General features: G+C 37.8%; 1 protein-coding gene across 2 annotated transcripts; it reads right to left on the bottom strand.

The window, feature by feature from the left end:
- Positions 1-1,376: 1,376 nt before the first annotated feature.
- LOC149285978 (cyclic AMP-dependent transcription factor ATF-2-like) lies at positions 1,377-24,448 on the bottom strand. 2 transcript variants are annotated; one of them, XM_089494640.1, is made up of 11 exons: positions 24,401-24,448; positions 23,821-23,917; positions 23,314-23,432; positions 21,469-21,597; positions 20,918-21,093; positions 19,042-19,156; positions 18,055-18,141; positions 14,086-14,238; positions 12,845-13,051; positions 5,366-5,471; positions 1,377-1,594 (listed from the first exon to the last, which is right to left on the bottom strand). In XM_089494640.1, the coding sequence occupies exons 1-11, from the start codon at positions 24,446-24,448 to the stop codon at positions 1,377-1,379; spliced, it is 1,455 nt and encodes a 484-aa protein (XP_089350766.1). The 2 variants fall into 2 exon arrangements, with proteins under 2 accessions (XP_089350766.1, XP_089350767.1); XM_089494641.1 differs by lacking the exon at positions 23,821-23,917 and having other exon boundaries at positions 24,401-24,425.
- Positions 24,449-25,692: the final 1,244 nt, after the last annotated feature.

Genomic DNA, 25,692 nt, shown 5'->3' on the forward strand with positions numbered 1-25,692 from the left:
AAAACAGTATAATAACATTTCCAAGACTGATACCAATTTCTTTATCCACAAGAAATGTATCAAATGTTTGTTACAAAAAAATGACAGTGCTTACACAATAATTAACAAGTTATCCAGCAATTACAATGGCGAAGTCGTGATGGAGTTGTCTGAAGTAGGTTGTTAGGCTTTTTATGGCAGTCATACTGATGATAAAGGTAAAGCCAGGAGCCATGAAACACATGAAGAAATTTCAAGAACTATTCTACTCGGTACTAATAAACTAACACTCCACTGAATGGTTTTGTACTACTTCAGTTGTTTTTTTTTTTCTTCAGGAAAAACATTAAAACTAAAGGATTGCACTTTATCTACAGAAAAAAAACATTTTAAGTACATCATAGATTTAAAATGAGGTGATGATTCCAATCTCTAGTAAAAGTTTATAAATGTATCTATAAGTCACATAACACGGTTAATTTATATAAAAAAAAAAAGTTAAAAAGCCTCAATAACCTACCAAAAACAAGTGTTTCTCCTGATACTTTACTCCTCCGGAATGTGCAAAATAAAAGGCAAAAAGATTAAAAGCAAATAGACCTTGTCTTTCTTTCCTGTGCCTAGTGCATTATGACCTTGATATGTTCAAAGTCAAAAGGGACTACGCAGAACTTTGGTATAAATGCCAGAGAGCTATTACCACCGTACCCTCGTTGTTTAGGATTAAAAGGTCATCCTGACATCTCCTAAAACCAAAAATTTCCAAAAGTTATTAAAACAACATACACTACAGTTTAAATGTTTGGGGTCACTTAGAAATGTCCTTGTTTTCAAAAGAAAAGCAAATTTTGTCCATTAAAGGCGGATCAGAAATACAGCGCAGACGTTAAATTTGTACATTAATATTGGAGATGGTTGATTTTTAATGGAATATCTTATATCTTTATAGACGAACAGATGCCCTTTATCAACAACCATCACTCCTGTGTTCCAATGGCACATTGTGTTCGCTAATCCAAGTTTAAGTTTAAAAGGCTAACTGATCATTAAAAAATTCATTTGCAACATTGTTAGCACAGCTAGAAATTTCCTTGTGTTCCATGAAAACAGCTAAGTGACCCAAAACTTTTGAACAGTAGTTTGTATGTATATATATATATATATATATATATATATATATATATATATATATATATATATATAATGATAATTGAATTGCAGCAATATTAAGATGATTAAAAACAATCTTGAACAAGTATTGAACATATTCCATGGTAAACTAGCATTTAAAAAACAAAAGCTACTTTCATCCCCAAATTAAAGACTGGCCGCTTGATGGTCTTCCTTTCAGAGTCAAGGATTGTTACTAAACCCTGATGTGTCAGAGATGTTGTCAATCAACTTCCTGATGACTGGGCAGACGGTGCAGCCACAACAACCACAGCTGGTTCCGAACTCTGGTCGGCCATCTGGGTGAGGACCGATGTTGCAATTGCTTCGGCCACGGAAGTGGAGCTGACTCCATTGGAAGTGCTGATTGAACTGTGTTGGATCGCCTCGGTCTGTGGACTGCTGGGCATTGAAATGTCTTCGGAGCTTTCGTCTTTCTCTGCATCTATTTTATAGGAAAATTGAAAGCAGAAACATATTTTACAGTTCAGATTAGGAATAATGAGAAGGGTTTCTTTATCTGCAATACATACAAACAGCAAAAACAAAACATCCTGCAGAAATACTATATAATAATATATAATAATACTATTATTGCAATTGCTTAAAAAATTCATTGATATATTGGGATATAAGTGTAGCCTTAATACCTTATACAAACTTTTAGTAACACTTTATCTGTGATGTCACAATGCATTATAGAGGCTAAGGCCAATGAACTTCTACAAGGAAGACCGAGTCGGCCCTGCGTAATGCATAGTTCAGCTGGTATGTCAGTTTGTACGGAACTACTATGGAAGGTGCTAAGTATTTCTTACGAAATGGCCAGAACTCTTATATGACTTCACATTTTCTATGTTGGCCCAATAAAAAGGATTAACTTTTACACTTTGTTTTATAATTATTTAGGTTTGGATTTTCCAGCTCTGGCATGGCTTGTGACACATACATTGTTATGGAGGTCAGCAATCTGAGTAGTGATGGAGAGAAATGAGCGTGCTTTTTAAAATCACGCTGTTTAGGATCAATAACAAATGGAATCAGAGGGACGGCAGCCCTACCCAACCTTGTTTCTCTGTAGCTTTCATATGATACGCTTGGTTAAAGGGACACTGCAGCCATCGTATGCACTTTATTAATTTATTATTGATAACCGAGTGGATAGCCCAAGTGCATGGGGGCATTCTGCAAAATCCTCCCCTATACATTTCTCCCTTTCTCCATCTCCAGCATATGTGTTTGGCCAATCAGTGGCTCAAAAACTGGACCATGGAGGTGTTCTGCTGTAGCTTGGTAGCTGCAGCTTCTGCTTTTCTGTTTACAGGTTTACTTGTTTTATTTATTTATTTTTTAAACGTTCCCAGGTTTAATCAATGCATATAAACGTACTTACACATACATATATATATATATATATATATATATATATATATATATGCTAAGCTGGCGAAACAAAATATTGTTGAATTAATTCTACTCCCAAACACAAATGGTGCTTAATTTCTTTTTGAGTGTAGAAGCAAAAACGAGTCCATTGAGCATTATTAGGCAGGCTGCTGCCTCACTGATTCTCATTACAGATGAGCGGATACAATACTTTTCAGGAGTATTTCGTGTAAACAATTATAATTTAACTAATGAAATACAATTATAGATGTGACGTAATTTTACCTTAAAAAAAACTCTTATTTGGCAAATAGAGGTTATTTTTCAAATTTATTTGGCTGCCTTTCCATTAAGTACAGCAGCTGATGATTCTAACACCTGACTCTAATGATGTGCACTTGGGAGAGCGCACAATACTCAGAGTCTAAATGCCACCAGCTGTTCGAGAGATACACAAATTAATTGGGCTCAAGGCAGAGGAATCTACTACTTCACATTCCAAATTTGACTAGTAATTCAGTAATTCCAAACAGATCTTATAGAGCAAATTAAAAAAAGACAATAAATATACATCACTGTAAATTGTATATCGCAAATGTGTTGTTTTTTTTTTGCTTCGCTAAAGAAAAGATTTCAAAATTGTAAGGTAATGATAATGATGTTTTATTGCATAAAAGACTTGGGCCTGATGGCTGCTGTGTTGTAAAGAGACCTTAAAATGTGATCACCGCATGCGAAGCTTCACTCCAGAGTTCACCAATTTGTAATGAAAAGCAGGGGACGTGTTAGCTCACAGGGTGGGTTAAAACTCTACTGATCATGATGATAATAAGTAGAAAAAAACTGAATGGGATTTGTTAAAAAAAAAAACTACTAGGAATTAGCAGCTGGGACTTCAAGGAAAGGTCTAAGCTTTTGTTTGCAAATATTATATATATATATATATATATATATATATACACACACACCTTTTATTTATTAACCTTTTTACTTATTGTTTTAAAACCTTTTATTTATTATTTTTTTAAACCTTTTATTTTTGTATTTATATTCTCAACCTTACAGTCCAGCAGCTAAAGAAAATAAAAAATAGCAATAGGAATTCTAAAACTAAATAATGCTTGTTACATGTCCTTAAAAAAACAATGAATAGAGATATTCATGTGTATACATTTGTAATGTATAGGTTCATGGGAGTTATGTAGGAGAGAGAGAGAGTCATAATACTATACGAGGGTTCTATATGTCTGCAAAAACCAGAAGCATGTCCTCAACATCTGAATCAGTACCTTCTAATCACATCTATAGGGACGCTGGGAATCCATATAAAAAAATAGTTTAGTTTAACCGTGGATATGCTGCCAATTCCGGACAGCAGCTATTCCAAATGATGTGGATTTATCAGATGGGAAGGATAATAGCTTCATCCCTGTCGCAATCATTGTTAATACCAATCTCCGGCATATGCCTATGCCGTTCCAATTTACTGCAAAATGTTATTCTCTACCCTGTCAAACGACTGCGCGTTCGCGGAGTGAAATTTATCAGCTCGGAAATGACAAGAATCAGTGCTCTAAATATATACGGCAATAGAAAGTTGTGTTTACCTTTCAATTCTTTTAAATTAAAAAATATTGCCTGTTCTGATAAAATGGCTTCGAATGACTACAAGTAAAGATGGAGGCTATTAAGTTTTATCGCAAGCACCTGAGGAACTGTTTGCATGCAATTCAAAATGTTTCTTTATCCCGCTGAATTACTGACACTGGCAAATTAAAATGAAGTGGCTGCATATGGCAGAAACAATCTTCACATTTACAAATATCCCGGAATATCATTAAATCATAAAGAGAAAGCTGTGGGTTATATATTATGAATGCTGCCTAATGCATTCCCAGCTTTGTTATTTGTTACAAATATGTGTACCAGGGACAAAATTGGCCATTTATTCTACAGCAGCAGCTGGTTGGTACATTGTATATCACAGCCAAAGCGAGAGAGCGTGCAGGAGAAGAACAATTAACCTTTAAAATGCCGACTGAGGTGAACACTCGCATCACCTTCTATACGGCAGTGTAATAATTCAAGGTGTCGGAGATTTGTTAATTAGAAATCATGTCTGAAGAACGTCATGATAAACCAATAAACATGAAAGGAGAAAATCACCGCCAAAATGTTTTCTTAATTCCGTATGAAAATACGGGCGCAATATTAAAGCTAATAATAGCATCTGCGAAGTGCAAACCAGTGAATGATTTTGGCAAGAATTCTTTATGACTTTTGAAAATGGCCTTTTGCGGAAGCTTGGCTTTTGTGCATGGCCACCGTCTCACTACAAGGGAGCACAAAAGGATAACCTCTTGACAGGTCAGGCTATTGGACACAAATAAATCAAAATGACTTTGGTGCTGAAGAACACACATCGCTGTGGAACGGTGTTGGTGTTCTTGAAGGGCAATAAAAAAAAAAAAAAAATTAAAAAAAATTATATATATATTTCTCCTCTTTCAGTAAGAACAAAAATCCAAACACGGCACTTAAACGTGTTTATTTTAAATAAAAAATCTCTATTGTTACGAAAAATTCACTTTACGCCTTTAAGTGTCACAAAGATTTCAATATATTAAAACTACTTCATGTATTAGTTAATGTTTCTCGACGATGCATGAAAATAACGCCTTCCCCAGCAATAAGCTCTCTGTATTTTAAATATTTAATGTTAAACACTAGCCGTGTGTGTGCGTGTCTCCTATATTAATGGTAGCACGGTTCGGTTTGGCAGTATTTCACTGACGTAGCCCAAGGCCACGGGTAATGGAACATTACTCACTATGATAGCCAGATTTCTTCTGCATGGCGGTTACAGGGCAATCTTTATGAGCCAGAAGAAGCTGTTTCAGTTGCGCCACTTCGTTTCTCAGCAGGGTGACTTCATTCTGGAGGTAAAGGGGAAAGTTTCTCTTTAAAACCAAATGGAACAAAGTCTGCGAAGTTCACAGCGAAGCGTTACTACCCAAGGGGCTCTGTACCACCGCGGCGAAGCTAAACTTTTAGAAAAGAAACAATTTAGAAGAGAAAGCAGCAATTACTGAAGCAAGCAAATTGTATAATGCAAAACTAAACCATTTCAGAAATCAAACCGTAAGAGACTTAAGATGTAAACTTTGCTGAGAAGGTGATAGATGAGTGGAACAACCATCCGGCGGAAGTGGTAGGGAATTTAAACATGAATGGCATAGGCATAAAGCTATCTTTCATCTACGACAAGGATCACTTAAGGCTTGAGATCGTTATAGAAGGGACAAAAATGGGCAGATTCGACGGAAAGAAGGAATCTTACCTGCTATCAAACTTTGTTTCTATGTAGCAATGAGAAGTGCAAAAATAGCAATTACGAGGTTAAAAATTCATAGAAAATATGGTATTATTAAAATATGTTTCTAAAATAGATCAACACTGATTATGCTGCTTATACTATAGTGAAAGAAGCATTAATATCTTGAAGGGCATGCTTATACATATGGTATATTGACCGGATTTGAATATATACTTTTTTTCTTAATAAGTAGTAAATCTAAGTAAATTTTTTTTGGCTAAACCACCAATAAATTCCATGCTGCTTAATGCCTCCTGAGTCTGCACAGCACACATTGCGATTCAATTAATAGAGAGGTTTTCAAAGAATGGGTATTTTTTAATAGGGTAAATATGGCATAGCTCCAATGGGTTAATTTTCCCATAAAATGTTTATGAGCTGTTGAGAACTGGCTGCAAACTGAAGGTAAATCATTACAGAAGATGGCAAATACGCTGAAAGGAGAATAGTTCACAATCCATTAAATAAGTATAAATAACTAAAGTATGAATAAAAAAAATTACACGGGTTTTGTTTAAGTAGACATAGTTGATAAAGCTGCAAGAGTTTGAAAACTGTAGAATATATTTTTATTATTATCTTTTATTTATACAGCGCCAACAATTTACGCAGCACTTAATACAATACATATATTTAAAAAGACAAACCGATACAATCTAGAGGGATATAGACAAGAAATATAATTTATATTAAATAAGTATTATGTGCTTACTACACAAAATAAATAACATTCGGTTTTCTTAAAAAAACAACAAAACAAAACAAAAAAAAAAAAAAGCTCACTTTTCAGAAATGTAGTTCATTAAATGTAAAATCCAAACATAAACGATAATAAGAGGACTCCTGGGTTGGAATATGAATCTTTGTTATGTGGCCTATGGAGACAATAACCAGAAGTGAAAACAAGTTTTTTTTTTTTCCTACACGGAACGCAGATTTATTCGGCGTATAGAACCGTAACGTAATGTTTACAGCCGGAAATAAGCAATATATATGAATAAGAAACCCATCTTATGTGTATACCATGGGAGCAGGTATCTGAACCTCCTGTTCTAAGGATTAACATTAAGATATGATAAATTAAAAAATGCTGACTCAAGCTGCCTCCAGTATCACACTCCATAAGGTGAACCTTTAAATTAGGTAATGTAAATGGCGCACTGAAAAAAGCGTAATCTAAGGGTAGTTATTATTTACGCCAAAGCATAAAATAATTTATAAAAGTCCAGGCGCTACTATTGAACTTGATAGCATTTAATCAGTATATCTGGCAGATCTTTACGGTGTGTGGACAGCTCACTACACACGCGGCCCCTGCCGCTACTACACACGCGGCCCCTGCCGCTACTACACACGCGGCCCCTGCCGCTACTACACACGCGGCCCCTGCCGCTACTACACACGCGGCCCCTGCCGCTACTACACACGCGGCCCCTGCCGCTACTTCACCGAAAGTGGGGCTGAAAGAGGCAAAGCTCATATCCCTATTTCAGAGATCTCTCCTGTATCGCTGCAGGTAGAAACGGGCCGATGCGTGGAAGGTTAGTTTCTTTCATCACTGAAAAGCAAAAACATGTTCTTGAGTTCACAACAGAGCTGGGGCAGCCAGATTACATTTTTTCCTGTATCGGACGATCAGATTACCCCTCTCAGGTGATCAAATAAAACGGGGCTATTCTCATGATACCTATGGAACAAAGCAATTACTAATTTTAGGAGCCACAAGGGCAACGGAAAAATAACGTCTCATCGGTTTGCTACTACGTATCCGTGCTTTGGGAATTTGGCATTAAAAGGAACAGTATAGTAACAGCAGCTTTCTATGATATATGCAAGTTTTCACTGTTTCGACTGATACATTGGACAACATCCCCTAACGATGGGCATAGTCTCAACTGGATTAGACAAATACCCATTTTTATGGGTATGAGTTGTGAAATTTTGTAAATAAATACATTTATTTTAAATTTCATTAAAGAACACGAAGACAGATTACGAAACACACGCCTTAAAGTTATATTATGACAACTTAGATGTCTATACAGACTGATTTGGGTTCATTATAGAAAGTGCTGTGACATAAATAATCATCACACCGCAGCCCTTCCTCAACACAACGCTACAATATTTTGCATGGGCAAAAATAAATAAAATGTATCCAGCATTATTGTTAAATCACTTATGCTGCTTTATATATGTGTTTTTCATGGCACATACTGAAATAATCATTTAATATCTCACAATAGCCTTAAATTTGTCGGAAACGTAGATGCTGAATCATAGTGTTACATTTACTTTCCAACCACGATCCTTGTGCCTACATAAGGATGCCAGCCTGGATTGAATACCTTATGCCCACGCAAAGCACAATTTTACCATTAAGCTATGTATGAACTTCTCCCAAATCCGAGCGTAAATTGCCATACTAAAGGCAGACCTCCAAACGCATTACTTTTAGCATTAAATGCAACGTAAAAGTAATCATGGGTCATTACTGCCCACTATGCTGATCAGCTCTGCCAGCATGTCAAGCGATGAGTTATTAAGGAAAACACCGGATTGATTAATGTGCTCACATAAAGAACGCTTTAATTATTTCTTTGACATTCAATTTTCTTTACAAGTCATTCTGTTCTTCACAGCCAACGGTTTTGCTGCTGGCAGACAGAAAGAAATTTTGTTCTCCTGAAATCACCTCCAATATGGACACTTTAACCCTTCGCTAGGTTCTGTGTGAAACGTAGATTATGGAAATATAATTTTAAAAAAGAGCTAATATTTTAGACGTAACCAATATAATGTGAGAAATGTAACAATTTAAAAGCAAAAAACATCCCCTTATTGTGTCAACGCCTACCACATCGGCTGGGAGCTTGTTCCACTTACCAACTCAGTAAAGTAAAACTTTCTTACGTTATATTTAAGTACATTAAAAGGGGAATACTCCAAAGACAAAATTGATATTAAGAGGTTGTGTGCCAAATGGATTAATAAACAAAATAAACACCAGGTCTTTTGGCTTCTACAGATAATTATAGATTTGGAAGGACGCTTAAAAGTTCACTCTACTGTTACAGCTCTTTAACATGTTATTAGCAGCCAGCAAAGCTTAATGTAAATACCCGGTCGTAAGGTACTTTAATAACTTAGCGGAAATGAACGACAACTTATACGGTTTGATCAACTGGGTTTCTTACCATAACACGGAAGGGGGAACACCTGTTAAGTTTGTATGCAGCAATGGAAGAGTAGATCCTACACACTGTATAGTTTGGGAACAAACCCAACTGCCGCAACGCTAAAAATGTACATTGATGGTAAACATCCTTAGTTCCATGGAAATTTGGGTCTTTTGTATACACTGGCCAAAATATTAATAGTAATATTAACACACACACACAAGCACACAAATCTGTAATTCATAGTTGACTTAGATGGATATGGACATCAAACCAAATCCAAGCAAAATAAACACGTGCAGTTCTATATATATATATATATATATATATATATATATATATATATATTTACATTGTATACAAACTTATCGAAGTAAACTCGCAAGGAATTACAGGGTTAATATTATTAGAGCTCTTAAGTAGCCATATGGCTTTTACATGATTTCCACATTGTGTCAGAATTTTTATTGGCAACAGCGTGTCTGTTTTTTTTTTTTCGTCGAGGTTTGTTATGCCTGAAAACCACAAGGTTTAAATTAAAAAGCTCTACTCTCCCTAAAGAATTTAGCAGCCTCCCAAGGAGATGATATGTGATCTGAGCAGCCTGGCGTGTCTCTCGGGTCATTCTCACGTATGCATCTGTAGAGGAGTTACTGTACCCCCCTCGTGTCTTGGGGGGGGGGGGATTCAGGAGTTAAACTGTACCAACTATCACTTCCAAAGAAAAAGCAAGAGAAGAGTGTCCAAACCTAGTGTGGCTGGTCCGTGCTCACATGTCATCTTCATGAAACCGTTATCAAATGTTACTTATTTAAAGAATGGATGATTTGAATGTGGATCTTATTGAGGCCTAAACATTCTCTGTGGAACATGAACAATGTACACAAGCAGATCTGAAACTAAAAATTGAGACAATGAGGTCATGACCTCTAGATTTAATGTAGTTAGTTATAACAAACCCAAGCCTGACGTGTATAAGAAAAAAGGAAAAAGTAAGAAGAGGGGTAGATCACAGTCAGATGTTGTAGAGCTGGTTGAGTCTCCTGTCTCATAGTTATGTGATTAGGATGTATAGATCTTGCAAGTAAAACCTTAACCTGCTAGGGCAGGCATAACCAAACCTGTGCTCTACTGGTTCCATTCTCAACCAAGCTAAATATTGTCATTGTATGCCTTGTTTATGTTAATATTTTATCTTACTGAAGAATGGGGAGATGACCACAGTTGACCAAACAATCCTCAGAGATAGTTGTATAATCAACACACTAAGAGCTTCCTTTGCAGAAATTGTAAACTAAGGACATTTCTCTTTTCATCATACTTTATCTTTAAGTGATCTCATAACAACAGTAATTTGTTTTTAGCTCACTCAAACATGGACGAAACAGGTCAGGTAGGAGTGCAGTTTATTGTTATAAAAGTCAGTCCAGATGTTCTAACACATTTGTGAGGGCAATGCATTTGGTTTCTTGAAGAGGAGAGCACAGCGCACATATAATTTACCCTCCAGAACTTTAAGGGTTGAAAAAAAAAAAAGGGACGACCATCATGTTACAAGAGAGTTTTAAGGAGAAAAAAAAAATACTAGGAAGGCAATAAATGTGCAGTCGCATAAGTCACACAACTGTTTCACTTAGGAATTCCTTTAATGCCAGATTGAGCAGACCATAAACACATACGACAGGAGTTTTACATGTGCACAAGAGGGCCACTCCAACTGCGAGGTGTGTGTATTAAGGAACTACCAGAAAAAAATACATCAAGATTCTTCAAGTATCCTCACATTTCAAGTATGTGAATTGTATGTTCTATATATGAGGTATGTGAGTAGTATATTCTTTAATAGTTCAGTCACATGAGTGGCATTTTGATATGTAAGTAATGATCATATCTGGGAACTCTCGGGGTTGGACACGGATTCTCCAGGTGAAGTGCTGGGTCAGTTTCCTATTTCTCTGGGCAGAAGAATAGTGTTTGGTCACGCCCTCTTTCCCTCCTACTCCCTGTGTCTAGCCCCACCCCTGGGTGGGTGGATCTAGCCCCACCCCTGGGTGGGTGGATCTAGCTCCACCCCTGGGTGGGTGGGTCTAGCCCCACCCCAGAAGAGGAATAGCTCTGGGTAGGTGGCCTACCTGGGAAGTTCCAAAAGGTCTGGTGATGATTTTTAAATACCTTTTTAAATTTTCTACTTTGATAAAATAAATATTAGCAGACTGTACTCTCTCCAGCTTTGGTTTTTATTCTTCCATCTATTACACTTAAGGGGTATATCTGTGAGCTTGGCCCCCAGCCATGCCACTGTTTTAAAGGGAGACTCCAACCAAAATTTGTACTTCAATGCTTATGATACCTGCGTGATCCCTTTAAATTTTCATTTGATCCCCCTTACAAATACATGAAGGTATTCCCCATATCTCCTATATGTACTGGGTTTTTTTTGTATCTTTCTCACCCCCCCAACTCGCAAGCTTGCAATGTGAGTGCTTTCCTACCATTCTAGCAGATAAGCTCAGGTGGTATGAAAACAAGACAGGGGCAAATGCAAAATGGACACTATGAAAATTTAAAGGGGCTAGGCAGCTATCATATGACAAAGTTCATGGCTAGATTGTCTCTTAAATTACCCCACCCCAGAGTGTCTTATATGACAGGGGTTGCCTTGCTCTGCCACTTACCAAAACACGGTCCTTTACAAGTTTCCCTATCATTTAATACTAGTATTTTTTCCCTATCAAATACCAAACCATGTGCAATATGTCCATTAGATCAGCCCCTGTTCAAAGTAAAACATGTCCACATCTTAATAGGCCCAAAAGACATTGACAATTTGTTGGAAGACTATAGTGTGCTGTTTTCTTCACATGGTCCCTCCCTTACATTATTATTATTACCTTTTATTTATTAAGCGCCAGCAAATTACACAGCGCTGTACAATTTCATTTGGTCATAACACATACATAACAAATATGTTATTACATACAGACACATCACGAGCTGAGTGCCCTTAGCTTGTCATCTTGCCTTTATGGTAATTTTATACAAAGTTCCTGGCAGGGATGGTGGGCTTATGAGCTTCCAATATAAGGAACCGTAGTAATATTTTTTACTCCAATCAATTTGGGGAAAAAGCTGTTTTTGAAGAGGGTCTTTTAAGATACAATTAAGTTTGTAAATTGTTTTTGGTGCACTGCAATTGATGCAATGACCTTATCTGAGATTTTTATATATTTATTTTATTAGCGGTGGTAAAGAAAGACATTGTTTTTATGAAGACATTGCTCATATTATGCCCAACATTCTGCTTTTGTATTAAAATAAGATATATGATCATAAAGATTATTTTGACTATATAATAACATCAACATGAATAAAGTGTCTAAATCAGATTGACTTTACATTTCCGCTTATATTATACACATACCAAAGTGTCTGCATATATACAGGGAATAGACCCCTAAAAAGAGAGAATGGATAATTAAATAATACAAGGATACGAGTGGCAGGCAAACAAAATGCAATCCATTCAGTCTTACTTTCATTTATCTTATCAGGTAATTCTGCTCAACCAGTATTTGGAATCCAAGAGGCCATACAGGTCAGGTATGAAACAGTGGAGTGCTGATAAGGGTCAAATAATTGCTACATTTACACGTCCTATAATCTGTTTAAGGGGTGCCATGCATCAAGTATCGGTTAACTGAGTGTGAGAGCCCTGAGTTACGTTTTTGTAATGTTCTACAAAAAACAACAGTACCTGTAGCTGCACGTTAAATGAACTCAGATCCTCTGCTTTCTTCTCTAAAGACTGTACCCAAACTTTCCTCTTCTGTCTGCATCGTGAGGCAGCTGCACGGTTACGTTCTAAAAATTTTCTTCGCTTTTCATCTGGGTCATCGCTTGCTGCTTTCCTCCGGCGCCCCCCTGTGCTTTGACTTTGTGGAGCGGGGGGAGCTGGTGAAGCCTGGAAAAAAAAAAAACAAGAACAAGACAGTTGGTGCCTCACGGGTGAAGACCAGTTCACAACTTACTGTCTACAAACACTAAGTGGACTAACTTTGAAATTTGTCAGACTACTTTAAGATAGTTTGACAGTTATTGTGAATCTTGCATAGAAGCCAAGGTCTGCTTTCTGTAATATTCCACAAACTGATGATTCCGTAACTTAATGTCATGTTAGGGACATCTGTTTAGGTTCTCACGTCCAACAAAGGCCACATTTGGAGGTGTTTCTGTTCATAGGGTTCCTGAGATCCAGCAAACCTCACGTTACCTTCTAATGACATGTATTAAATAATGTATGTGTGCACTAACAAGTAGTCGCACTGGAACCTATCAACTTCTATTATCAGCACTGATAGTAAGTAACGGCTAAACAAGCGTGCACATAGACATAGCGGACTGACGTCTATACAGGTGAAGCTCTCCGTGCATGCGCTCACAGTCTTTCCACATGAGTCCAGACGTTCTTTCCTTCTTCAGGGGATCCATGAAAATGTCAGTAAGGCAGCCATATGTGCTCACATTAAGATATGATGGGAATCTAAACTAATTTGGGCTCTGTCTTGGGGTTGAGCATCCCCAACAGAACAGAAGTTAGTTATCCAAATCTCAATAATATTCTGGTTATTCCTGAGTACTCACTGAAATCTCTTCACTAAAGAAGGAGTCGGCAGAAGAGTTTGCCGGAGAGTTACCGTTCCATCTTACGGACTACACATTATGGAGGGCCAATCCCAGTGAGCTTCTGCTCCAAGAATAACTTTGACAGCCCTGTATAAAGTATATTTAATCAGGGATATTTCAGGAAAGTCCCCACACTGATGACTTATGCATTATGAACAGCCAGCTTAGCTGTTATTACAGATACTTTTTCCGGAGGCAGCTCTTTATAATGCAAACTCTCCTGCTAACTCCCATTTAAGTGAATAGCACAAGCCATAACCCCCTTTTGACATCACTCCTCCAAGTGTGAATTCACAGCAGGTTCTCCCTCACCGGGGTTTCACTGGTGGATGTGGCCGGCTGCTGTAACGACTGCGGATGAGCTTCTTCTGGCTGAGCCCTCGCTGTTCCACTGGCCGCCTGTCCCTTCCCAGTATCACCATTTGTTACCTGAGGATGCTGCTGGGTCAAAGCAGCTTTAAGTCTCTAAAAAAATACATATAAATAAATACAAATTATTTTAAAATAATAATAATTCAAGTACATTCACATAACAGATAATATTTAATTACCACGATATTTAACGGCTAAACATACGTAATAAAGAACCAGATCTCTAATATTTGCTTTATAAACTGTATGTGTCAAGATGAAGGTAATGCCAAACAGGCCAGGCATTAACATCCTTTTATCAAATCTGCATATTAAACCTTGAGATAACTATTAAAAGTACAGACATATACCGGGGATACAGAATACGGGGTTAAGTATTTCTCTGTGACCTCTCTCTCATTATTTCTATTAGCTGACATGCAAGTTTTCTAAGTTAGTAAGGCACATTAATCTTTTAAATGGTCATTAAGCTCATGTTGGTTGTTGTACTTGCAAAACAGAAAGGTTTCAGTTCATATATTTCCAGTCTCCCTCCCCCAGGTTTGTCATACAACGCCAATTAGGGTGTCCAGGAACTTTTGTAAATCACCCAGTCTCCACAGAATCAGCATTGGCGTCCCAAAGGAGAACGCATTAAAGTGTATTACATCCGAGATCAGACAGACAAACAATTTGGCAACTCTGGATATAGTCCTACGGAGCATTCTGTGACCTGATGCAGTTATTTAGAAATCTATTCGGATTGTACAATACTATAATTATCTTGAAGGATGACTGCAGTGTGAAGACAGCAAGCTCACGCAAAGAAACAGCATTGATAATAACTCATTATCTCCTTGTGTGCCCAAAACACACAGCATATACCGTATGGCTTTTCCAACGTGAACGATACATAACACTGTCCACAGAGTTTACAAGAATTGATTAGATGTGTCGCAGAATGGAGGAATAAAAGAAGGCGATATGCTTCTCTACCTTGACGTTCCAGTAACCTATTGGTTCTATATGGGTATATGGTTCTAGGCCAGCCGCAAACACAATGAATAATCCCAGCATCATGATTTTTCGGGGGGGTACATTCCTAATACCAATAACTGGCACCATATCTTGCGTCCAAAGCCATTCAATGGCCAGCTATCAAGAGGAGCTATGGAAGAAGGTATAACGCAGCTTTAAATAAAGCATATAATAAAATCACCTCTAGTGACTGTTTTTAACGGTGGTGCCTAAAGGGCAGATGACGTATTAAGTGGTGAAAATGAAGCAATCAACGGGAACCACGTTTAGTCGTCACAGCCATTGATCCATCTCTCTATTTTAGTCCACAATTACTTGCTACGAACCCTTAGATGTTCAAAGTCATATAAAAGGATTCCTGTTATCATTAATATAAATATGTTCTAACATGGTTAGTTTTCTGTATTGCAACAGCCAATGATCTCTTCTTTTTGAGCCATATATACAGGGTGCGATTCAGGGAGATGAGCACGTGGAAGGCATATAAAGTACATATTTGCAAGCGAGATAGAAAGAAACTATTACAGGAAATTAATTTTATATTATGTGATATTATGAAGACTTTCAAATCTCATAGGTATACATTAACCCCTGCAGCATCCACATGGCAAGTTCTCACGCAACTCTGATACATAAATTACATTCAGAAAAGTCCTGATCCATTAAATATAAGCCTACATATAATCTACAAAACTCCTGTGCACATACAATCCACATGCATGAGAAGGATTTCCTTACCCAAATATTAAGATGGGCGCATGCCGTCACTGCGTCATGTACTAATGACAAACCAAGGCTGTAAAACACCCTGAATAAATCACCATTAAGGGGGTAGTAAAAAATATATTCGGAAATTAAGTTACCTTTCCGATTAGTACAGTACAACATTTAACGGCTAAATCTTTAACCTTTCTTAAATTTTGCGCAGCTGGGTGAATATTGAAGAAAGTTTGGTGCTCATTGACGTCCTTATGGACGTCAGTTATGCAGAGGGTTAATTGATTATGTGTTATGGAGAGACACCCGTTGCAGAAGATATAGGTGTCAGCCATAACATGTCCTAATGCAAGAAATAAAAGAAAAGGGTAAGGCAAAAAATATAAAGCGTGAGGTGGCAAATATCGGCTAAAGTACACAATAAATGTGCTAATTCTAGAATAGCCCATTTATTTGAAAATTTATTTTAAACCACAAAAATGGTTTTCATCTTTGATGGAAAGGAAAATGTTTTGTGTCATTTAATGGTAAAAACAACCAAAATACCAAAACAGTAAGCAACTGTTAACCTGGAATAGGTTGAAGTCTCACTTTTTTTTTATATATATATATATATATTAAACTCACTGATTATTTAAGTGGTTAAAAAGTGCAGTTTTCATGCAATTTTCACATTATATTTTTATACATATTGCGGCGTGTTGTATGTTTTGCACCCTTGAAAACAGAACCCTAGCACATCTGTCAAAATTTGGTAGGAATATGCCGTTCCATCATCGGCTTACAGAAGCAAGGTAATATTCTCCAGGAACAACTTAGGAAAAAGTCAGATCCATATTTCATATCTGCCACAAAAGCTCATCAGAGTAATAACCCTCCTTCTCCTGGGTGTTATCCTACCATCTGCTGCTCTATTACTTATCTTTATTTTGCAACTAATTAACAGCATAATCGTCTAAATTCAGCAAGTTAATTATCATTATTGTGGTCTTTGCAGCATCATCCGTCCTCATGAAGTCTTGTCTCTCCTCCCCTAGAGAAAATATGAAAATGAAGGAGGTTGGGAAAGGGGTCTGTTTAGGAGGGGTGGGCTCATTAGGTGCTTGGTGATGAGCTTGGCATGCAGAGACGCAGGTCAGAAGAATTCTGCTGAACACAAGGTTCCATGCCGGGCTTAACCGAGTTAATGGAGCTTTCTGAACAGTTGCCAAGCTGGCCTCTGTCAGCTCTCAATTGAAGCCTCCCGCAGTAAACCTACCGGCATCATACTGTGTAGAAAGATCATTCACGGTTTGTCACAAAAGTCTATCCATGCTGGATCCCACAGGGTAGACTTCCATTTAATGTTCTCTTGATTGTCCCCCCCCCCCTTCGGGTCTTTTAGTTAAAGTAGAGCATTCTCATATAAAGTGGAGTTGTGTGCATGACTAGAACCCTTATAATACGACCCAACCGTTCCAGAGAATTACTTTATATCATGTGTATATATATATATATATATATATATATATATATATAATACGACCCAACCGTTCCAGAGAATTACTTTATATCATGTGTATATATATATATATATATATATATATATATATATATATATTCTGCTGCACTCTTAAGACAAATTAAGCACAAATTTCACAAAGGGACACTCAAAAAAAAAAAATATTTCTAGAAATATATTATAATATAATAAAAAATGTATTTACCTTAGGAGAAGCTGCAGCTTCCCACACACTCAAAGGACCAAGGATTGAAATAAGTGTGAGCTCTTGTGTGCACAGGGGTCTTAATAGACCCCCAGGCCAGTGTTCACTGGGCAAGCACTGGAGTTGACTGCGTGTCATGTGTGTTAAGTCCAACACATCTCCTGCACAGAAAATAGCTGAGGGTTGGTCAGCATATGTAAACGGGGGGATCCTACAAAATAACCCATGCATTTGCAAAGGGGGGACCATATATATATTTAAAGAGACCTCTCAGGTATCATATTGTTAAAACGTTGGTTTAAAGTGAAATGAAACGTGACCACTGGAGTGTAATGGGTATTAAAAACAGATGTAGAGTTTTTCTTTACTTTTCAGAAGGGTATTAGTTTTGTTCTAGGACTACTTTATGTTTTTTGAAAACCCCCCCTTTATAGTAACCCTCTACAAGTGCATTAAAGGGTGTAATTACCAGTTTTGCCTCCGACTGCACAGGCTGTGGGGATGAAGGCCCTGGGATCCCTGGGATTGTAGGCACTACGGTGACTGGTCTGACAATCTAGAAAGAAAATACAAGATAATATTGCTTAATTAATATGAATCAAATAATAGTTTACACAGTATAAACAAACATCTTGTAAACTTGTAGTACATTTGTTTTAGTTTAGTACAGATTTTCATAAAATTCTAACTCTTCTGACTTTAGTGGTTTCAGTTTAATGGATTGTAAGCTCAGAAAAGCAGAGCATTTCCCTCCTCGTGTATCAGTGTGTCTTATTGTGTGATAAAGTAATTGTCAATTTTGTATACTGAAAACATTAATGTTTACCTTCCTGTATTGTAATAGCGCTATGGAATCTGCTGGCGCTCAATAAATAAAATTTAATGGAAGGTAATGAAGTCATTCCTCTTTCACTCTGCAAACAAAATACATTCAAATCTTATCTGAAAGCTCTGTTAGCCTCTACTAAGCATTTTTTTCAGCACAAACAAAGCAGACATGTTTTGTAAATCAAATAAACAAGCCAAAAAGATTTTTATTTTTTTGTTTACACTGCTATGCTACTCTGCCCTTTACTTTATAGCGACGTATATCTCAATATATTTACATGTTTTTAAAAACAGTAGGGCATTCAGTTAAAAATGGTGTTTACCTGTGTCTGGAAAAGGCTAGTTAATTATACGTATTTTGACTGGTCATATATTTATTTATATACATCCATCAAATATAATTTGTTATTTAAAACATGTTGTCGTCCAATCGAAATCAAATCATGCAATAATACATAAATTACATACATTTTCATGATTGGTGTGTCTGATGATTTAAATAAAAAAAATAAAAAACCCTCACTGTTAATGTATGATGACGGAAAGGGAAAATGAAAATGTGACACGGTGCCTGTCTAGACATTAACATTACTAGGAGAATGGAAGAGTCACACACATACAAACTTACTGGGACTGAAGCAGGTATGTGTACATTGGAATTTGTGATTGAGGCAGGAATAGCAACAGGCATGGTTTGTCCATTAGGTAGATGTAACAATAGAGGAAAAGGAGCTGGAACTGGTCTGGGAATAGAAAAAGCAGGGATGCTATCCTTAAAAAAACAGACCACAGACTTTTCACATTCAAAACTCAGAATAAAGGGAGATGTACAGGCGGTCTCTTTAAGCATACATAAAATATGCAGCACCAAGGTGATTAGTGTAATTACTAAATCCACACACATTGGTATTTCAGATTCCAACACTTATTCAGACACCTTGTACTTTGCACAGGGTGGAATTACCCACAGGCTTGACATTATTATACATACATGCACACTTTCTTTGACACATTCCAGAGAATATATGCATTCACATATATATTACTTTACACAATTAGGTTTATTCACTAAAGAGGGAATTTGCAGGAGGGTTTTTACTGTCCCATGCAGCCTCACCTACAATTAATGCATATTAAAGTACTTTGGAAGTACTTTAATATGCACGATTCACCTGTGAGAAAGTAACGTACCTTTAGGAGAAGCTGAGACTCCAGAGCTTAATTTTTGTTGCATTAACACATTATCTAGTAAAGACAATGGAAATGCTTTCTGCGCACGAGTGTCGGGGGTTAGTCCTCCTGGAGCTATTTGCACAAGCCAGCACTGGAGCTGGTGGCGGTAAGCATAGCATATGACGTGCATAAGATGTGCATAAGATGTGCATAAGATGTGCATAAGATGTGCATAAGATGGCTTAAGTATCCCTTTAAGGTCCGCATGAGAGCATGAATGTCTATGTATAAGTGCGTGTGAGCATGGGTGTGCAAGTGATGGGAAATGGAATGTGTGTTTACAAAGATGGCACTCAAAAGCTGTTTGGGGCAAAGGTGGGACTGTGTTCCATGGTGAAGTTGGGAGGCCCAGGAGCAATTTTCACACTGGGCCCCTGTGGTTTATAGTTACGCCCCTGCAGGACCAACTAAACGCTACTTGCAGCAGAGGCTCACTGCAATGTACCTGCTTTAGTGAATAAACCCCTTTATTTCTATCTGGGTCTTTGAAGACCATGTAAATAACAATGCGGACATTACCAAACCAAGGTTTATGGATAATAGTACCCTAGTAGTACATTTTTCATACAGTCTTATTGTAGTGCCAGCTATTATCAGTTAACCTGATATAAAACATATATTGATCCAATATTCGTTAATGAACAATGCATCTCACACGAATGCCAAGTCTAGTAATGTGCTCATTATGTTTCAATGCGACCATATCTTTACAGAGGTTATGGATGAATAAATCTACCTCAATACGGTGTTTACTATTTTTTGTTTTATAATATGGACAGGCACGTATTCAGGCCTATCAAAGTAGCAAGTTTATTTTTTTAAACTGGCTTTAATTTCAATGTACTTGCCTCTTCTGCTGGATAGGAACTGACCTGATATCGGTGCTAGAGCACAGATCTCTATTACGTGTTCTCATGTGGACATAATCATTGAAGTGAGCAGGTGTATATTGTAACAAACCGGCTCTATGTACCGAAAAGGCATGCAGAGACTACACATTACTTGTAAATTGTTTAAAGGGAAAGGGGGGCATATGAAACCTACTCTAATATTATATTATGGCCTGATTACATGTAATTCTTTCAGTGCCGATTTAATTTGGTACTGTAATTGGAGAATCAACCTGTGATTTCTTTTCTAAGTTGATCCACAATACCTAGGTAAGTTAGGAGCAGCAACAGACAGCAAGTGAGAAATTTAAACAAAGGATGTCACCAAGAAAAAGAATATTTGCTGAAAATAGTACCAAATCACTCTAAATATTTACTTACACTATCGGTCTGTTAGAAGACGGAGCTTGGGTGATGACAGTGCTGGACGTTGGTGAAGGTATAGCTGGTTGAATAATGACACTTGAATCTGAGTTTGTAAGCAGCACGTTAGGAACCTGAAGCGATGCAGGTCGAACTATGGTAGATGTGGGCTGTGCGGCCGGCAATATCACTTCCTAAATATATAAAAGAATATTTTAGGGTATACAAATATATGCATGGAACACAGAAATATATTCCTTATATCAAATATATGGATATAAATTTAGATAGCATGTTCTGGATTTCCACCACATTACACATTATATACCCTACAGACAATTCTCCATGCACATAACCAATATAAACACCAACTGCACTCGAGATACAGATCCCAAAAAATGTTACTCCAATTATACGCAAATCCAACATTTTCAAATAGACGTTTATCAGCAAAACAATAAGTGGGCAATCTGTAGCTTTGCACTTGCAGCTAGAAACCAGTGTAACCGTTATTAAAACAGTAACATATTTAATAATGCAGCAGCCTTATATACGCTGGAAAAACTGACCTTTTCGTCACTTGTGGTAGACTCAGGATGAGGTAATGGGCTGTCTTGATGAGTTGTTTCTACTATGGCTGGTTCTTCAATTTTGCTTCTTATAACAGGTGTCGCGAGTGGGGACAAATCTAGGGGCATCTAGAAAAAGGTTTTTTGTTTTTTTTAAATAAAATGCGGACAATCTAATCTTCACAGTGAGCTCCAGACATTTATCCAAACAGTGAGATTACAAAAGCTTTAGCTTGGTTTACCAGCTGTGACAGATGCAATCATATTGCCCCACATTACAACTTCAGTGAAATGAATAAAAATATCCCCAGGTATAGATTTCGTGCGACTCTAGAACGAGGTGTAAGGTGCAGCTCATACGTTAAGGTTAATGAGTATTTTAACCCTGCTTGTGAGACTTGTCCGAATTATGGAATAATAGGGGACAGTATTCTACAGAATTTAGGAGCACTCAATGTATATTTGAAGGCAATCTATTTTGGAAGAAAGGTTTGAAACTTTGGTGTGATGAGTTTAACGCAACAGCAACTCAAAGTCCTCTTCCTACTAATAGGAGCCACCTCTATCAGCTTTAGACCTTGTTATAACATTGTTTCCCTCAAAAGCCATTTCCATCTTGTCCAGTTTACTAACGGTTTGGACAACGGAAGAGGCTTGGTTGCCTCTTTTGTATAGGCCATATGGCTATCGTGTGCTCCTTCATGGTCCACCATATAACCTAATGACTGCAGCAGGACACAGGAGATCCAAGTATTCTAAATATTTTGGACCTCAGGACTCATGCCCTGACATACCCTGCAGGGGGTTGCCCAGCATTATTCCTTAAGCATGCAGCTCTCTGCTGGAGCAATGCCTCATGCTACACATTTAGTGTGTACCCAGCAGACGGCCACACACCTGCGATTTACTGGATAATCCAGTCTGTTACTGAAGACAGATTATATCGTATGCACTCCGTCTCATCTCTCAGAATTATAAGATATTCATAAGAGAAGTACGGTGATACAAACAAAAAAAAAAACCAACAGAAAAGGATGCGTGATGGTGAAAGAACATTCTAAGTACAAGGGAAAGGCACTGTAAATATAGAAATTACCGTATTGGCTCGAATATAGGCCGCCTATATTCGGGGTCTAGCGCCCGACGCATGCAGTTCTGGGCACCGGGCAGGCAGCAGGGTTAGGATACAGATCCCCCGCAGCGGTGCAGGGGACCTGCATCCTACTCTCTGATACGCTCAGACAGCCTCCCCTGCCATCACTTCCCACGGAGGGAGTCCCGGCAAGGGAGATTGTTAAAGCACATCGTGCAGACGTGCCGGCAGCGGAGGTTGTTTATGCGTATTGCCGCAGCGGGTGAACGTCCGCACCCAAGACTTACCAGAGCAGACTCCCGGGTGTCTTGCGGGGCCGGTGGGGGACATCTACGCAATACGCGTATACAACTTCCGGTGCCGGCACATCCGCCGGCCCCGCAAGACACCCGGGAGTCTGCTCTGGTAAGTCGGGTGGGGGCAGAGTGGCAGCATATCTCGGGGGGGAGGAGGAGGAGGACAGTGGCAGAATATCTCGGGGGGGGACAGAGTGGCCGCATATCTCGGGGGGGGGGTGGAGAGTGGCAGCATATCTCAGGGGGGGGGAGGACAGAGTGGCAGCATGTCTATTAAAAAAACTTTTTCTTTTAAAAAGCACCAAACTTTTAGGGTGCGGCCTATATACGGGGGCGGCCTATATCCGAGCCAATACGGTATATTATATATTAAATTAAAATGCTAACATCATTTTGGTCTGTTTTTCAGGTGACATTTTTAGGAGAATGCAACAGTATCTCTGCCCACTCATATACCTTCTTAATGTCATCATCAGAAGCTTTCTTAAAGTCATTTTCAAAAGGACTCGCAAGCTCGTTAAACAGGCCTACTTCTTCACAGTTCTTTAGAAATCGAGTTGGCGTTGGAGTCTGATCTGAAAATTTTAGAGAATTCAAATTGGAACAAAAACAGAAACGCGTGCAAATCCGCAAGATTTACATCTCATGCAAGCTGGACAGGCTTTCTGTCATCCTAGCACTCTTCAATTATTTACTGAAAGAGATATCTAGGTAAGTAAACCACCTAGCACCTATTCTAAAAGGACAATAGTGTAAAACGTACAGATTTCTTAATCATACATCGTATTATATTCATGCAACCAAAAGGATTTGCTCCATAATCGTGTATATGTATATATGTACAAGCAGTACAGTAATTTAGATACACCTTTGCCACTGGTTCCAGTCCAAAACACATTCTTCAGACTACCATATCTCATGTTTAAGACTTAATGTCATAATCCTCCATACAAGTATACTAACCTGCAACTATTACACTGTCATTCCGAGCCGGCCCAAACTTAAGTGTCATCTCATGCTTATGTTTATGTACAGCCAAATGATCTTCATTGGTAAATCGCTGAAAGAAAAAGAAAAAAAAAAGTATTTAACAGCAACTACCTCAAAATTTTTTAGGATATTTACTAAACATTAAGGTCAAGACCTAGAGATGTTTTAGGAAGCTAAAGAGGACCAGTAATAATATTGAAAGTGGTTTTCCATCTAGCAGTGATTTTAGGGGTCTGTTTATTTATGTTCCATCAATAAATAAGACCCCATACCCAACACTTCTGTAAGGTGCATGTCTTTCCATTAAAAAAAAAAGGTTGCATGAGTTGGGGTGTATGGTTTCAGTTTAATGAGAGTCAGTGGGGGTTAATGAATATACTTATTACAGCGCAAAGTTTGAAAAGTGGTCTCATTAACATAGCAACCAATGAAATAATCCTGCACATAGAGACATTTGAAAATGAAAATAAGATAAATTTTCCAAACTTTGCATCAACATCACTTTTTAACCAGCACAGGTATTTTGTATGTGTGGGTAAACTAGTAATATTACCTGGCCACATCCAGGGGCAGTGCATACAAATGGTTTATCATCACTCATATTCCACTGGTCCTTGTGTTTACCTGAAAGCACAAGAAACATAAAATAGCCGATATGTTTTAAAATAACAAATATTTTAAAGCAGTGCAGTTATCTTCATATGTTTTTAACAAAATGTATTCAAACTACCTATAGCTGATACTTTTTGTCTGTCAATCGGGGAAGCGGGTTAAAGCCCAATAGTTTAATAAGGCAAGAGCATCTTTAAGTAAAGACAAAGATGGCAGCTTTCTAGGGCTTAAGCACTTTATAGGGGTGATTTTGTTTTACCAAGGAGGTTAGAAGAAAGGGCAAGTGTGTTGGGATATTAAGATAGTATAAGAGAAAGGGGATCCGAGAAGAAGTGGGGTACACTGTGGACAACTGCAAGAAGAAACTTGTCTGAGCACCAACCAATTTGTGGTATAAGGCAGCATGACCCATGTGTTCTATCTACAGTGGACACAATTACTATCATACCCCTAATATGATGAGGAGCAAAGAAAGGAGGTATGTTCTTAAACTTTTATGAAGTATCCCCAAAAAGCTAGACATAAGCCATTACTTTAGTAGGCTCTATAATTTAATGGGGCTGTCAAGTACTAACTGGAGAACATAAAACATTCGCTATTATCTTCTATTGTTTGACCTGCATAATCTGATTTATTCCTTTATATTATTATTATTATTATTAGGGAAAGGATATGTTGCCAGGCAACTGCAAAACATTTGAAGCAACTGCTCAAAACTGAACGTAAGTTTGCAACGGAAAGCGGAAAAAAGAAGGAGCGAGGGGCTTTGCAGTAACAAGGATCACTACACAAGTAGTGACAAGATGTAATCACAACTAATACACACAATGGGCAGCAGAGCAACAGAATTAATCTCATCTATCTGTACTTGTCAAGCAAGCGGCGTTATCCAATATCAGATGATCCTCACAATTGTCTGCCAAGTATCAGAATGCATCTAGGTGAGTACACTCAGTTTATAAAGGTCAAATGGATCCTCACCAGAAAAACTGTTTTCTTCTTATGTTGTCATAATCCAGATTTTCAAACCCCACCAGGCGTCAAACTACCTCCAAAGCCTTTTTGTCATGTTCATAAAGAGGTGTACATATATATGACAGCATGGTGCTCGTTGTGGCTTATATGCAAACAGTGTCATTATAAATACCATTCCAAGTGCCCAAGCCATACCCAGAAATAATTATTGGACCATCTAAAATTTTGTTCCATCACAAAAGGACTGCGTTAGAAAAA

This window comes from Sceloporus occidentalis, unplaced genomic scaffold, assembly GCF_023333645.1.
Source record: "Sceloporus occidentalis isolate IW3139 unplaced genomic scaffold, rSceOcc1.0.p SCAF_74, whole genome shotgun sequence".
NCBI lineage: Eukaryota > Metazoa > Chordata > Lepidosauria > Squamata > Phrynosomatidae > Sceloporus > Sceloporus occidentalis.

What these genes read in the sequence shown, in the direction of transcription:
- LOC149285978 (XM_089494640.1), bottom strand. Translation starts at nt 24,448, where the DNA reads ATGAGTGATGATAAACCATTTGTATGCACTGCCCCTGGATGTGGCCAG. An exon ending in TCTTCTAACAGACCGATAGT is followed by an intron (nt 19,157 to 20,917) that starts GTAAGTAAATAT and finishes TTCTATTCCCAG; the next exon opens with ACCAGTTCCAGCTCCTTTTC. An exon ending in CATCCACCAGTGAAACCCCG is followed by an intron (nt 13,052 to 14,085) that starts GTGAGGGAGAAC and finishes TTTTTTTTCCAG; the next exon opens with GCTTCACCAGCTCCCCCCGC.